General features: G+C 39.2%; 1 protein-coding gene across 3 annotated transcripts; it reads right to left on the bottom strand.

Moving 5' to 3' along the window:
• Positions 1-1,314: 1,314 nt before the first annotated feature.
• Positions 1,315-14,502, bottom strand: LOC122881310 (solute carrier family 45 member 4-like). 3 transcript variants are annotated; one of them, XM_044207334.1, is made up of 13 exons: positions 14,348-14,502; positions 12,321-13,233; positions 8,504-8,692; positions 8,232-8,411; positions 7,299-7,963; positions 6,888-7,037; positions 6,521-6,769; positions 6,222-6,341; positions 5,883-5,982; positions 5,618-5,698; positions 5,359-5,489; positions 4,797-4,865; positions 1,315-4,468 (listed from the first exon to the last, which is right to left on the bottom strand). In XM_044207334.1, exons 2-13 carry the CDS (start codon positions 12,559-12,561, stop codon positions 4,169-4,171), a joined length of 2,475 nt encoding a protein of 824 aa, XP_044063269.1. In that variant the 5' UTR covers positions 12,562-13,233; positions 14,348-14,502; the 3' UTR covers positions 1,315-4,168. The 3 variants fall into 3 exon arrangements, with proteins under 3 accessions (XP_044063269.1, XP_044063270.1, XP_044063271.1); XM_044207335.1 differs by having other exon boundaries at positions 6,888-7,034; XM_044207336.1 differs by lacking the exons at positions 1,315-4,468; positions 4,797-4,865 and adding an exon at positions 6,078-6,133 and having other exon boundaries at positions 5,357-5,489.
• Positions 14,503-14,653: the final 151 nt, after the last annotated feature.

Here is a 14,653-nt window from a genome sequence, read left to right as displayed (position 1 = left end):
ATGCATATAATTTATTTAAGACCTTGTAGCCTCCAAGATATTGTATAGTAGCCTTATTATGTCTTGTACTATAATTAGGCTCTACAATGTCTTGCATAATTTGTAAAGAGATGTCATATGTCAAACATAAATTATTGGGGCCAATGTGACATTTTACTGATTGACTCTCACTTTGAAATGGCGTCACTTGATAAAATATGTGATTGGAGTTCCAGCTTAAAGAGACACCTGTGTGAGTGACTTTATAACTTGTGTGACTTATCTATCATGGTGGATTTTCCCTTTAAGGTAAATTTGGTCATGTTGTAATAGCTCACACTGGCCTGAGGATGGTGGTGGTTGACTGATTGAGCATTGCGTCCAGTCAGCCAGACAGCACTCCATGTAAAGTGTGGATTTTGCTTAAAATTTTGTTTTTGCCCGGTTTCAGTTTTTACTAAATAAATTAAAAAAAATAAATAAATAAAAATTAGACAGAAATAATAAAGAGTAAAATAAACATCCCCAGGCAGGATTTTTGCTGGTATGTTTTGCCAAGATATAGGAGTTGTGCAAAAGGCATTGTTGTTAGCACCATCTCATGGTATCGCTATCTCAGTATAACCAGACAAAAAATGTATTCCTTCACAAGATTATGACAACATTTCATGCTGACGTTTTACAAATAGGTTAAACAATATTACTTAATTTTTATTATAGTATAGTTTATATTTTGTAACATCAACTGACTCTTAATGAGTTTGCGGAGAAGGATTATTTTCATGGTATTAAGGGATGATTACATCAAATTAACTGTACAGTCTGTTGAAACAAGTTAGCTGAATGAACATCTATCTATCATTATTTAATGTACTTGGTGCTATTGGGGACTTATTGGTAGCATTGTGCATTGGGGAAGTTTAGGGGATTTGCAGCAGTTGTAGATATTGTCAACATCTTGGATTTTATATCTTTAGTGGACTGTAAGCACATTTGGTACCTGATGAATTAAAGATACGAGTACTTTGTTTTCTGTCTCTTCAAAAGATCAATATGGTCACTGGTCAAAACATTCCTTAATTTCTTAATACAAAGTCATCTATCAAGGGCCAGAGATGATGCTTATACCATGACAGATATTAAACCATCTCTAACTTATTAACTGTAAATACAACCATTCACACCTCATAGTTGTTCTAAAATCAGTAATCAAGCTCCTGTGGCTTGTTGCTTCAACTGTGAGATTATTTCATTTCATTTCCAGAAAGGAGCTAATGAAGACTACATGTAGAAATAGCATGTGTGAGGGATTGTCAATAAAAACACAGACACAAGTGAAGGTGCATTCGTTGTTTTTTTCAAATAATTGGTACAAAAATACCTTCATTGTACAAAAGTCTGTACAGCAGCAAAAAGAACCAAAAATCACTTAAAAAACCAGTGATTGACTTTCAAACTAAAATGTCACCGGAAAAGTCTTTTGTATAAAATCAAAATAATTTCAATAAACTAGGGGCCTGTTCCAAGAAACTCTTATTCTTATTCAATACAGTAGTTTGGCACAAAAAATGTGTGTTTCCCCCAGAAAAGCTTCTTGGTGAGATGGAAACATCTCTGAAATATTTAAACCAGCTGAAGTTAAATTACTCATTGAACCTAACTAGAGCAACTAAATGAATGTAAGAGGAATGGAAGCTGTAGAGAAAACAAGAGGCTTTGGTTCACCTGCCTGTTTCTTTCTGATCCTCTGATAAAAAAGTGAAAAAGAAAGTTTTAATGTGTCTACAGATTCCCACAAAGGATTAGTCCTGTTCTATTTTGATTTACAGGGACTTGTCATAATGCAAATTATATTGCCTGGAAAACATATTATTACCAATATGACATGACAACTAACAAAATGATGTACCCTAACCTCTTGTCAAAATGTGCTTTAAAATAAAAAAAAATACAGGGCCAATTCCCAAAGAACACGGTGACACACACCCTATGTCACACACACACACACACACACACACACACACACACACACACACACACACACACACACACACACACACACACACACACACACACACACACACAGAAGCATAATCTTTGCATTATTTACTGGGAAACTGAGTGATTAATTATATAGTTTTGTATTAATTCTCTCAACATTTTCCCTTTAATATCTGATGCAAACATCACTCACACAGAATGAGGTTGTTCCCTTTGTAGTGCTTGTAAATAAAGCTGCGTAAATGTTGAGGCCTGAATTCCTCAGTGACAGCGATCACACCATAGAAGACATTTTTCTGTCATGACAGGCAAAGCAATGGCATAGCTCATGCTCAAATACCCATAAACAGAGTAAAGCAATCTCTCAAGGGTGCAATGATAATAGACATCTTGCCCTCAGTCAAGTCATAAAAGTAGACCCTTTCGTGCTGTGAAACAAAGAATCTGTGCAATGTTTTCACTCGTGGCATTGTTTCCTCTGAGTTGAACAATCCATTGAGAAGGAGATTGACATTTGGTCATTAACATAATGCATAGATCAGTTGTTTGTCTTGCATAGAAGTGGTCCTCTCTACCATTCAATATGCAGCATTACAGTATAGGTTTCTGGAACAGTTTCAGACTATGTGACATTAAACCTCCCCAGTTAAAGAAGTAATGCTCTTATTAGTGAACAGCTGCTCTGGGCATTTATACTCACTCTCATATTCAAGAGTAATAAGGTTCTACTGAAGTTGAGCCTGCAGAAAGGCGAGATTAGGCTGTTCAATTAAGATTGTACATAAATCTGTAGCTTATTACGCTGTGTACACTGCAATAGGTTTGTGACACTGCCAATATGTTAAGGTGTGGTGGAGACTATGCTAAACATTATCTTGCATACTACTCAATGTTCACAATAAGCCTTCACAGACTCTCTGCTACCACTCATGTTTGTTATTCTGAGGTAAACCAAAACCTGGCAGTATGGGAGCTATTTATCTTCTTTGTCCGTTCTGTATAGCAGGACAGAGTTTTACGGCTGTCAAATGATCAGAATGGCACATTGAACTAATGTAGGCGAGGGTAATTGGCTTCCAATACAAAGTACAAACAGAAACTGCAATCATTATACCAATGACAGAGCATTTCTATCCAATTCTTTTTTTGTTTGATTGGATATGACTGCCATGATGAACATAAGGTCGTCATGAACTTATTTACTATTTCAACTGTATTTGGAATGTATATTTCAAAACACTTTTTGAATTAATTCAATAGAAAGCAAAACAAATGCCATCCTGCAATACAAATCACACTGAAACCCAAAACCACATGAGGTCAAATTTGAGATACTCTACCATTTACAGTGTAAATTCTGGCATGAAAGGAAAAGATGGCATTCAGAATTTTAGTGTGTTTCTGTACAGGAAAGAAAAAAATCATCATAAAAGGGCATTTCTAACTGCACACTAGCTTGCTTGCTATTAAACAAACTGTTTTGTTATGTCTACAACAAATGTAGAAGGCTTTACCTGTCATTTGGAAACTTTCTGTCCTTTATAAATAACAATATACTATCAAGGTATTCCATTGACAGACTGCAACAAATATTTACATCTGTGTTCAGTCTACAAGTAATGCAGAGGTACACAAATTAACACTTTGACAGCATTATGATTGTCCATTAAGCAGCTACGGAGCAGCTTCTGTGAAGTAAAATGTCACACGTTATGTCATTCTGCAGCATCAGTGTGACAATGCTGTTCAAAAGTGAGACAGAAAGTGCTCTGTGTGCTTCCCATTTATGTTTTCACAATAAAAGGTTTAAAATTATTTCAGTAGTCTGAGTAAATCACTGTCATGTGGCTCTTTTTGTTTTAATGGCTTACTTGTCTCCATCTAACCGTCCAAACATTTATTTTAGTGTTGAGGTAGCAACAAGACAAGCAGAGCAGCCCAAAACCGAGAGTTTCTTGTTGTCAGTCCTCTACTCCAAGAAGATAATCTAACCAAATCCATCCCACCCAGATTTCTGTAGATGGCACGGTCAACTTTGTGCCATGTTTTCCCCACTTTCGTCGTCTTTCCTCCTTCAGAAATGCACAGACCGTCTAATTCATAAATCAGATGCATTTGATATAATCCCCACATGCTGTGGCTTGTGCTTAGTGAGGATAAACCTAAACGATTCTTTCCATGTTAATGCTCAGGCAACAGAGTGATTCTCTGTCTTCTTCAAACTATCTCTATCTGTGAGGTTCAGCAGAGCCAACCTCTGGTCACTGGTGCTTTCTCCACTTGGGTCTGAATCTCCAGGTAAACCCACCAAGTCCTGGTCCTGCTCTGAGCTGCTGGGCTCCACGTCAGGATAAATGACGAGGAAACAGGCAGTTAGAAAGCCAAGGAAGGAGCCCCCAGAGGCTACTGCAGGAATAACACGCACACTGCCAACTGCTTCTACCACAGCTCCAAGGGCCGACGCAACCAAAATCTGGCTGATGTAGACCTGGAAATTAACAATTAACAAAATACAATGATTCAACACAATCGTACATACTGTCATGACACTTCATATATTCTTATCAACACCCGTAGAGCAGAAAGCACCTGAATATGACTCAAATTTGGAAAAATACATCATGTTACTATAGCCCATAGCCTAAGCCATGGTGTCTCTAGATCACCATCTTTAATAAAGAAGACCAAGTGACCACCATGTGTCACTACAATAGCAAACATTTACTTGGCTGGATGCCACTGGATCACTTTAGGTTTAGAGCTAACGGGGAATTTTAGTTTCTGTCTAAGAAGTGAAAAAAAGCATGAATGCTCACCTGGCAGGATAAGATAGCGCAGTCAATACCAAAACCTCTTCTAGTGTTTGCTGGACTGTGATGAATGTACTGAGGAGAGGAACAGTAGAGGAGAGACTGTGACTTCAATCGCATATCCAATAGATTGTCAGTGTGCAGGTTTTTGTGATGTAGTGTTTTAGGCTTTTAGGTGAAGTTAAAAAACTATTATTATCTTGACTAAGCTTACACCTTAGTGTAAACATACACAATTTGTGTAACAACTGCTACATTAGAAAATGTCTCAAGTGTTGAGATGCAGGACAAATACTACAATATTACATAGACTTAGTTGCTATAGTGTGCACACACTTAATGACTAGTGAACTAGTTTAAAAGTTCACACATTTCAAAGTTTTGTTAATTGCAAAGCCTCTACTGAAGTACCAAGGCAAAATGATAAAAAGACAAAAACGATAAAATATGGATGCTTTTTGTTTGTATGTGTGTAAAGTACATGCTCCCATCTCAAGTTTTATTGTGTATCGTCAGATAGGAACAGTGTGCATGGATATGTGTGTGTACTTTCTGTTTGTGTACATACCTCTTTGATTTCATGGTACTGGCCGAGTAATGCATAGGGACAGTAAGAGATACTCATGGAGATGATGCCCATGCCACTGATCATCACCATGGCAACATAGACATTAGGGAAGATCGCCATGACAGCGGTTCCTAAGTTTAGAAGATACTTTACATTTCCCTTTATTCTGCATACCCATTAAGACAATATGCAACTGCTCCCAAATCCACTGTACTTCCCTCTATTATTGTCAGCTGTTTATTCTATTGTGGCGACTGACCTATTGAGAATCCCAGAGTTCCAAAGATGTAGACAACCTTAATGCTGAGATCAAAATTATCCAGGTACTTCTGAAGGATTGCTGAGTGGAGAGATGGAAAGAGGGAGACAGAGACATATCAATTATTGGAAACAGTGTGGGAAAGCGGGTTAGAAAAGTAGGGGGAAAGTTTAATTGTATCACTGACCACTTGTTTTGTATGTAAATAAAGCAGTTAGTGGATTTAAATTCAAATCTAAAAATGGAAACAGTGTTTGTGTTTTACCAGAACACACAGCAGCAGTAGCAGCATAGACCACCAGTCCCCAGCAGCCCATCTGTACTCCTCTGTGATAGTTTTGTAGCTCTGTGGAATTGGATGGTGCCTGGAAAAAAAAGCAGAATAATTTCAATATTATCGTAAACTTGACTTGACAAATAGACTGGATGACTGACATTGTAGTGTTTATATGTGGCATACATGACTTTATGTAGCATGCTGGGTTTATTCATCTGTGTTCTTCTACAGTGTGGTCCCTATGGTATACAAAATGCCAAATGATGTCAATTAGCACAACTGCCTTTAAACAATAAAACATACGAGGGTGTGTGTGTGTGTGACTACCGTGGGGTCTCCGTGGTAGATGACTTGCCCCATGAAATCGGTATAAAACACAGCTTCAGCTATGATAGAGAACCATGTGAGGAGGTGACACACACACAATCTCCACAGCTGCCTCGGCATCTATCGAGGACAGAAAAGAAAGAAGGAATCAAGACGAGTAGGTGAACATGAAGAATTCATTCCTAAATAAAAAAAGCTTGGTTTGTTAATCTGCAATAGCAGACACTTCCCTTAAAATGTTGTAAATGTGATGCAGTACAATAGTAAAATAGGAGAAAATAATTTCCATTTTTCTTCACCTTCAACATGGATAACCAGAGCAGTCGAACAGTTGTACCCTTGTCTGGTCTTCCCTCACTGCTGGAGCCCTCAGATGACAGACTGCTGGCTGACAGTTGCAACTCCCGCCTATCTGCACATTGCTGGAGGTCACTCAGATCATTCAGACTGCGGGAGGTGGTGATTAGCTGAGGGCTCAAAGGTGCTGTCCGTCGCAATCGATAGCGCTGTGATCCCACTCGTCCGTAGTAGGAGAAAGTAAAGGATGGCTGGAGAGAAAAATTACCAACATCAGCTTTTTCACATTTGCAAAATGAACTATGGTGTCAAGCAAATATGCGTGACTATTACAGAAAGTAATTCAAAGAATGGTAAATGCAACTGTACTTGTCTGTAGAAGGTGTGTGGGTGTGGCCGTGATGACACTGAGGTGCTGGAGGGGCGGTTCACCAGCCTAGTGGAGGCATGGGCTTTCATTGCATTGGAGTGGTCAGAGGAGGACAAGCCAGCATTGATACCATTGACAGCCTTGACCTGCTGGGACAGGAGAGAGGCGCAGACGTACATATTAAAAGGCAGAAAGGGAAACTGAAGACATCGGACTACATATCTGAAACACAGCACAGAAGTTTTCCATCTTTGAAGAGTTCCATATATTTCCTATTGAAAAATAGGGGAAATAATCACATATCAAATAGCTTGTTGGCATTGACACTTGATGACATTTGTTTCCGTTCTGACAATGTAATTTTAAGCACAAATACAAATAACATCTGCCACCTTAGCAGCTGATTTCACCTGTGTTTTCAGATGTGAGTTCTCTGAGCCAAAACTGATCTGAAGGAGAGAAGGAGGACCGTTTGTTGGTATCTTAAGCTCAGGCTCTAAGACCACCATCCCATCAGAAAGGGTAGGTGGTCCACCAGAAGGAGACGAGGACCCAATACTGTGGGCCGATAGCTTGAAAACATCTTCTAGCTCTCCCTGCAACTCTGGTAGAAAGTGATGCACCTCTGGCAGGAAAAGGTGTGAGTCTGGGTCGAGGTCAAAATCCAACTCGATTGTAGCATCTGGCATGGCTAAGACTGAATCGCTTTTACTCCGCATTCGCTCCACAGCAAGGAAGTCCATTTCTGCGTCCTCAGAATCTGATTTGTTGTCCTCTCGGGATGGGGCTTGAGCAGAAGCATCCTCCTCTGCAATCACATCAAGTAAAGTTGGCATGTGGCCAACAGGCTTGAAAGACAACTGGCTGGTAGACTCTCCACTTCCTGTCACTTTAAGATGGTTGGATGGAGCGAAAGGTTGCTCGGGGATACTGAGCATGTGTAATATAACAGAGATAATAAAGATGATGCCTGCAAACAGGAAGAGGACCTGTTCCTGTGATTTAAATGCTTGGCCCAGAGCTGTGCCAGTCCAGTCTAGACCACCCAGCATGTAGCCCACTGCCCCGCCGAGCCCTGGAGAGACAGGTATAGACACAGTTACACATGGCAATTATTTTACAAAGTCTAAGAAACAAGGTCAAGTACAAGCAGCTTCTGAATCTGTACTGCCTATATGTGTTAAACATTTTTAAAACTCAGAGAAATTAGAAGTTAGAAATAATTTGTGGGTTTGGATGATGTATATGTGTGCAATACTTATGTTTTCTTGTATATCTGATGTTTATACAGGTCTATGTGGACAGTCTGTGTGTACGTGGGTGTTCATACATGCATGTTTTACCAGCAGAGAATGCATGAATATTCAGAGCCATATCTTGCTCGTCGGTGTCAGCCACATCAAGAAGGTAAGCTCTGATTGGTCCCTCAGAGGCATCAGCGCAGAAGTCCAGCACCACCACACCTACTACAGTGAGGACGATGCCAATTGGCTGGCTGCTGGAACTATCACCAATGGAAAGGCCTGACAGAATACCACAAAATATATTCAGATGGGGTTAAACAATAACTATTATAATTTGTTTATGGTGATCTCCTTTGAAACCTTCTACTCACCTATTAATGACCCATTCAAAAACAGTGCCACTCCCAGCAGCACACCTACACACAGGGCCAGAATGAATGGTCTTCTGCGGCCCCATCGCAGAGTACATCGGTCACTGGCTGAGCCAATCACAGGTGTGAAGACAAGACCCAGGATAGGACTGAGGAACCAGGTTAGACTGTAATATTGCTCAGGAAGACCTAGAAAACACACATAAACAAAATGGTAGATTCATTCAAATCCATTAGATCAGATTAAAGCCAAAACAAGACTAAGGTCATATAAATCACTGAAGAACATCCAGTGCAAATGGGAAAACAGAAGGTATAAATATGTTACATACAGAAAAGGTTAAACGCTTCACTATTAGTGTTTTTGTTCAAGCAGAATTTAGGATAAAACATGCTTTGCTGCATCTACTATAGTTTGCCGTTTGTTAATTTTGCACCTGACCCACTATCTTTCTGATAAGGCCTGAACCATAGTCTTTTACCCTGATCTTTGTATATATTATATACTATATGATGCTGAGATCTGTCAAATGTTTCCATTGAGTTTAATTTGTTTTACTTTGTGTTTTTATTATAAACCATGTCTTTAACTAAGGCTACTTAACCACTGACTGAAGGACGTCATTGTTCTTTGAAATGAATTACTCATTTACTAGGCTCTGTTTTGTCTTGTCATCTTCGTACAAAACCTTGCCAGAATAAATAAAATGGTGGCAGTCACACAGAGAAGGTTTAAAAAAAATAATAATAATAATTCTACACACAAAAAGGTGAAAGTCTTTCTATGTTCAATTGTTTATAAAAGCATTGCACAAGTCAGCTCTTGCATACCAATGCATAGCTGAAGAACCTAGTTTGCTCTTAAACAGCTTCCTTTACCAACAGATTTTAGGGTGGTGGACCATGAGGTGGACTGTTACAACAACACAGACAGAAATATGTAGCAACCAGCCAGGAAAGTGGTGAAATCACCTCCAGTGGACCACGTAAAAAGACAGAACTAGGCTTCAACATGCACTGAAATCAGGAACCATTCATCCTTATAGCCATTTCAAATAACAATTTAACAACAAATATAAAATGTATGGGAGACAGCTGTAAAAAACAGCTGTCTCTGCTAGATGACAATATCTTGATTTTCCACTTCTTATAAGGAGTGGAAAATTTGGAGTTTTGTAAAAATCTGATGAATTAAAATGCAGTCAGCTGGCTGGGTGAGCTAGCTGGTTCTCACGGGAACATGATGTTACCGATGCTGCCTTGCTCTGCTCTGGCCCTCCCTCTCCCATAAATCAACAGAACAGCAAATGACTTTCTTGCAGTAGGAAAAATATCTTGCTTTCTGTCTGTCTTTCTCATTGCCACTCACTCTTTCTTTTGTTAATGGGCCCACAGCCAGACTTAAAGGCATCCTGTGGAGTTTTTGACTTCTAGTAGCACTATGAAGCAATTTTTTTAGTGGGTCTCCATTTTGTTTGTCTCATGCATGCGAGGAAGTGCATGCACAGGCGGGTGATGTGATACACAGTCCTGCCAAGGTTTCATGTTGTTCTACTGATAGATGGTGGCAGTAATATGCAAATATATGCAGCAATGCTGCAGCAAAGGCAGGGACAATCCAGGTTTCAAATTTTTCAAAAACAAATAAGCTCTGCAAATATTTAACAATGAAGGAAATGCATTCAATACGTTTGTTAGACGTCAAGGATAATCACTGAGTTCTGATGAGTAACACTGTGTGTCAACATAACTTTTATTTGTTTTAAGGAAAAGTCAACAGGGCACCTTTAAACAAAACTAAGACACACTCAATAGGTAGGTTTGTGTTGTAAGAAGGCAAAGCTGAACATTCATCCTGCTTGAGTTCAATGTTACGGTTACAGCTACAGTACTTTGGAATGGCTGACAGCTCAGTAACACTTAAAGTCACTGTTTTGTTGTGATTGGAGTTCCACATTCATCAATAGTCGGTCAAATTTGATTAATACATTTTGTTTTGTCACTCTCCAAAATGCCGAAATAGGACACCAAATTCAACTGTTTGTGGTAAAACGAGTAAACATACCATTTTTCAGAAGGTTCAGGCATTCAACAGAACAGTACTTAATCAGATCCTTCTTTGGAAGAGCTTGCTGTATATAATTCTTGCTGCAGGAATTAGAAAAACAAGGAGCACTTTAAGAGTTTCATGGGTGTTCCTGGTAATGGAATAGTATAATTACATTATTAGCTAGTTTCTAAAACAAACGAGAGTTATGTTTTATATTCCAACCAGAAGTAAAGCATGTCATAAAATCTGGTACTAAATAAAAAATAAACATAAATCTCTGATCCTGCGTAGCTTTGACACAGTAATAAGTTCCATTCCAACTGATCCATGTTTATGTTTAACAGTGTATGGACTTACTGCCCTAAAAGTGCTTTGGATAAGTGTCCACCTAATAAGAAATCTTACCAAACAAGATTCCACAGCAAACAGTATGTATTTGGAGTCAAGAAACATGAGCATGAGCTCTGGGAAACTATGGACAGATAGATTTACTGGGCAAAAATAAAAGGTAAATACAAGACTGCAATCACCCAGTCCTGATGTATAAATAAATTGTATTACATGTACTGTATGCGTTGTTTTTACAGTGTTGACTATAGATAAGTAAATCCTATAAATCACACAACTAATGTTTCAACTGTTCAAACTAGTAGAGCTTAATTGTATGAACTTCATGTGCATACCTCTCTCACTTTAAAGTAATCCACTTAGTAAAGATTCATCCAAACAAGGCGTGTGACAGGTTCTGTTCAACTACTTCAGACCAATAATCCTATGCCACAAAAGCCAATTGTCAACTATCAACTACTTCTTCACTCTGAAGGTCTGGCCTTGGACTCTAGGCTATGAAAACAAGACAACAACCCATTTTACATACAGACACACTGTAAAGGATAAATTAAACTACAAATGTAACTGACTCTATGCATTTTAACAAAGCTAAACTGGATGCTTAGAAAATGCTTTCAAAAACATCCTGAATGGGGTTTAGGTCAAAGTTTTTTAAACATAATCTTTCTTACAATATTATGAATAGAGAGGAAAACAGAGAGACTGAAATGTGCTGTGTTAGACATTCTTGTCATACCTGGCCAGGGGAAAATGTCTTTGTTTCATTTCTGCTATGGTGGCAAACCTGACATCTAAATGCATAGCCCCCAGTTGGCTACTGCTGGGCACACAGGTTAGTCAACACAGCGGTGCAGCCAGGGAAATCAACAGATCCAGTCTAGCTAATGTGGTAACAGTCAGATTCCACAATGTTGTTGAGGTTACCTAACTACTGTTGCAGCTGGAATTTAGATTGATGGGCATCTCTTTTTGGATAGCTGGGGTGGGTTTCAACACAGTAGTTTTGGTGTCTAAACCTAACCAAGTAGTAAGGCTTTCTGGCAGAAAGCCCTGAGGGCAAACTTCTCCCATGTGCATGGGTCTTACAACTTCCTGACACCAGGCAGGGGAACACTACCACAAATATATCACTAAGATGTCTGTCAGGGTAAACAGAACATGCTATACATTACAGCTAGTGTAAACACCAGCTTTGAAACATCATATGGCTACACTGATTAGTAGTATTACCCTACCACTGTGTACCTTGAGTGGGGGGTAATAATAAAAACAAAAACTGGAAATCCCAGTGCTGCCAGTACTGCTGAATTTTCATTTTCTAAGACAGAGACAGTCTATGACATCCCTAGAACATTTGTTTAAGCAACAGAAGAGCAAGAGTGTGTCTGTCTCTATGACTGCAGTGCATCTTCTTACCTATCTGCAGCAGCACTGGTGTCACCAGAGCTGTTTCCATGGCGTAGCAGAACTCACGTCCAAACATCACTGCCCCGTGCATTACCCAGCGATGCAGAGGGATCTGCATACCTCTGCCCTCCTCCTCCTTCTCACTCTCTTCTGCTTCTTCCTTGGGTTTCCTCTTCTCCAGAAGGCTAAAAGCCTCCCTCTCCTCTGTTTTTCCTCCCATTACAGTCTGTTTTGACTTCAGAGGAACCATTTATTTTTCCGAAAGGTTGGTATATAACAGTGTATACCACTTATTGCTACTATTTTCCTATATATGTAAGCAGAACTGTACTTGTTATTATATACTATTACAACATGTAATGTCCATGGTTTGAATCTTGATCACTAACTGTATAAGAAGCAGAAGATATCCAGAGAGATTAATCAACAAGCATCTCTGGTGGTCAGCACCTTCTGGGTTCAATTGCAAAGAATTGCAAATAATTGAGGAGGAGGCAGGAATAACAATGTGTCCAAAACATTGATGTGGTTATTCCATACATTTTATCCTGTGTCCATCATGCTGATATGTGACCAGTTGGCATGGCTCAGTAGCTTAGTGTTAGAGCGGTGGTGTTCCTCACGGTGGCTTGCACAGATTCAAAATTCAGAAGAGGTGGGAGAAGAGGGGTGGCTATATGTGTGTTATGGGTTCCAGTTGCTGTGAGAAGGATTCAAATAGGTTAGAATAGGTCTGTGAATGTGTTTTCTGTGGCTGGTCAGTTTGTGTTGGAGGTTGTGTGCATGCAGTATTTGACTGTGTAAGATTTGAGTGTAGGTCAGCAGAAATCTGTGTGTACGTATGTAAGTGCACTTCCGGGCAAGGTGGGGTTCAAAGCATGTGGAAACTCCTTGGCAAAGATCCACTGAGTCACATAGCAACCTGCAGAAAAACAGACACCAGTTAGATAGTAAGCTAAAGCTTTTTTGTAATTATGGGGTCAAGGACCAAATACTAGAAGGCTCCCATGTGTGACGATGTTTCAGTGCAGTTTGGTCGTATGACAGGAAACAAAAATTCTCTTGGCTTTGGAAAAATGCTGCCCTGCCCTTAAGTTTATAGCTGCAATAGACATCATAAAACACAATAAGGGGACAAAGGATCAAGCAATTTTGCCACATCTTAACTATCTGAGACTGCTATAAAGATTTTCATTCATGTATCTTCTTGAGTCTGTGAAACTGAAAAAGTGACATCACCTGTAACCAGATCAGTTAGAGGCATGAACAAACAAAAGCCACATTAAGAAATCAACACCATGGCTGTTGCATAATTGTTAACAGTTAAACTAGACAGATCCCATCTGCTTAACTAGTTACATACACTACCTCTGTAATAGATACATGCCATGTAACAGCAATGGTTTGTGGGTTACAGTTAAGCCCCATTTCTCTCTCATCTTTTCTCTCGTCTTTACTCAATCACTTTCTGACTGCCTTTTCTGAGGTAAACAAAAGACAGGTATCCTAAATAAAGGTCACGTATAAGTTAATGTTTAAACAATATAAACTGACCTTTCCCACAAATGGGAGATAGTTCTGTGTAATTTTCTGATGAGTGACAGAGTAACTTGCTCCTGTGTGTAGTAACCATTCTATACAAGTCTTTAACCTCTCCTCCTAAGTTGAAAATATGTGTTTCTACATATTATGATGTTATATATTAGAAACACATATTGTGTCTGGGGGGCTTCTTGAACCAGGTAGGACATGTGCTCTGGGACAACTCTGCTCACGGTAACGCTGACCTACCTGAGTTACCTACCGACCTGTTCTACAGCCTACATAATTGATAGCGAGGCATTTTTAGCGTGTGATGATGGTGCAGACTTGACTCTAGACACATTCATGTTAACTCTACATTGACTGAGGTTTGACTTGTGGCTAACGTTACCTTAGCGAGCTTTGTTGGCTAATAAATTAGGCAGCTAACGTTAACGTTAGCAAATTAAGACAGAAAGAGACACTTATATTAAAGACAGAAATATGTAACATACCTGAGATTTTATTCCGCTAAGGTAAAGTAAAACCAATTCCGCATTACGTACATTTTCGATAACGTGACAGCAAAACTCGGTTTGGGTTAGCAATCTGGCTAACCATTGCCAGCTAACTGAATGACCATCTGGTTTACTACACTCATCAATCTCATTGGTTTCCACAGTAACAAAGCGAGGCGTGATCATAAGAGAACGCAAATTACGTCATCGAGCCACTCACCTACGGAGAGCGGGGAATTAATAATGTAATAATGGTTTACTTACAGTATATTTATTACTCATCAAATAATAATACCAATGGTA

Source organism: Siniperca chuatsi, linkage group LG9 (genome assembly GCF_020085105.1).
Source record: "Siniperca chuatsi isolate FFG_IHB_CAS linkage group LG9, ASM2008510v1, whole genome shotgun sequence".
Lineage (NCBI taxonomy): Eukaryota > Metazoa > Chordata > Actinopteri > Centrarchiformes > Sinipercidae > Siniperca > Siniperca chuatsi.
Note: the sequence above shows the minus strand (reverse complement) of the source record. Positions and strands in the feature narration are given on the sequence as shown.

Excerpts from the sequence above, each read along its gene's own strand:
- LOC122881310 (XM_044207334.1), bottom strand. The coding sequence starts at position 12,561 with ATGGTTCCTCTGAAGTCAAAACAGACTGTAATGGGAGGAAAAACAGAG. Across the intron at positions 5,699-5,882 it reads TACTGCTGCTGTGTGTTCTG|CAATCCTTCAGAAGTACCTG; the intron begins GTAAAACACAAA and ends CTCTCCACTCAG. Across the intron at positions 4,866-5,358 it reads AGTACCATGAAATCAAAGAG|TACATTCATCACAGTCCAGC; the intron begins GTATGTACACAA and ends TCCTCTCCTCAG.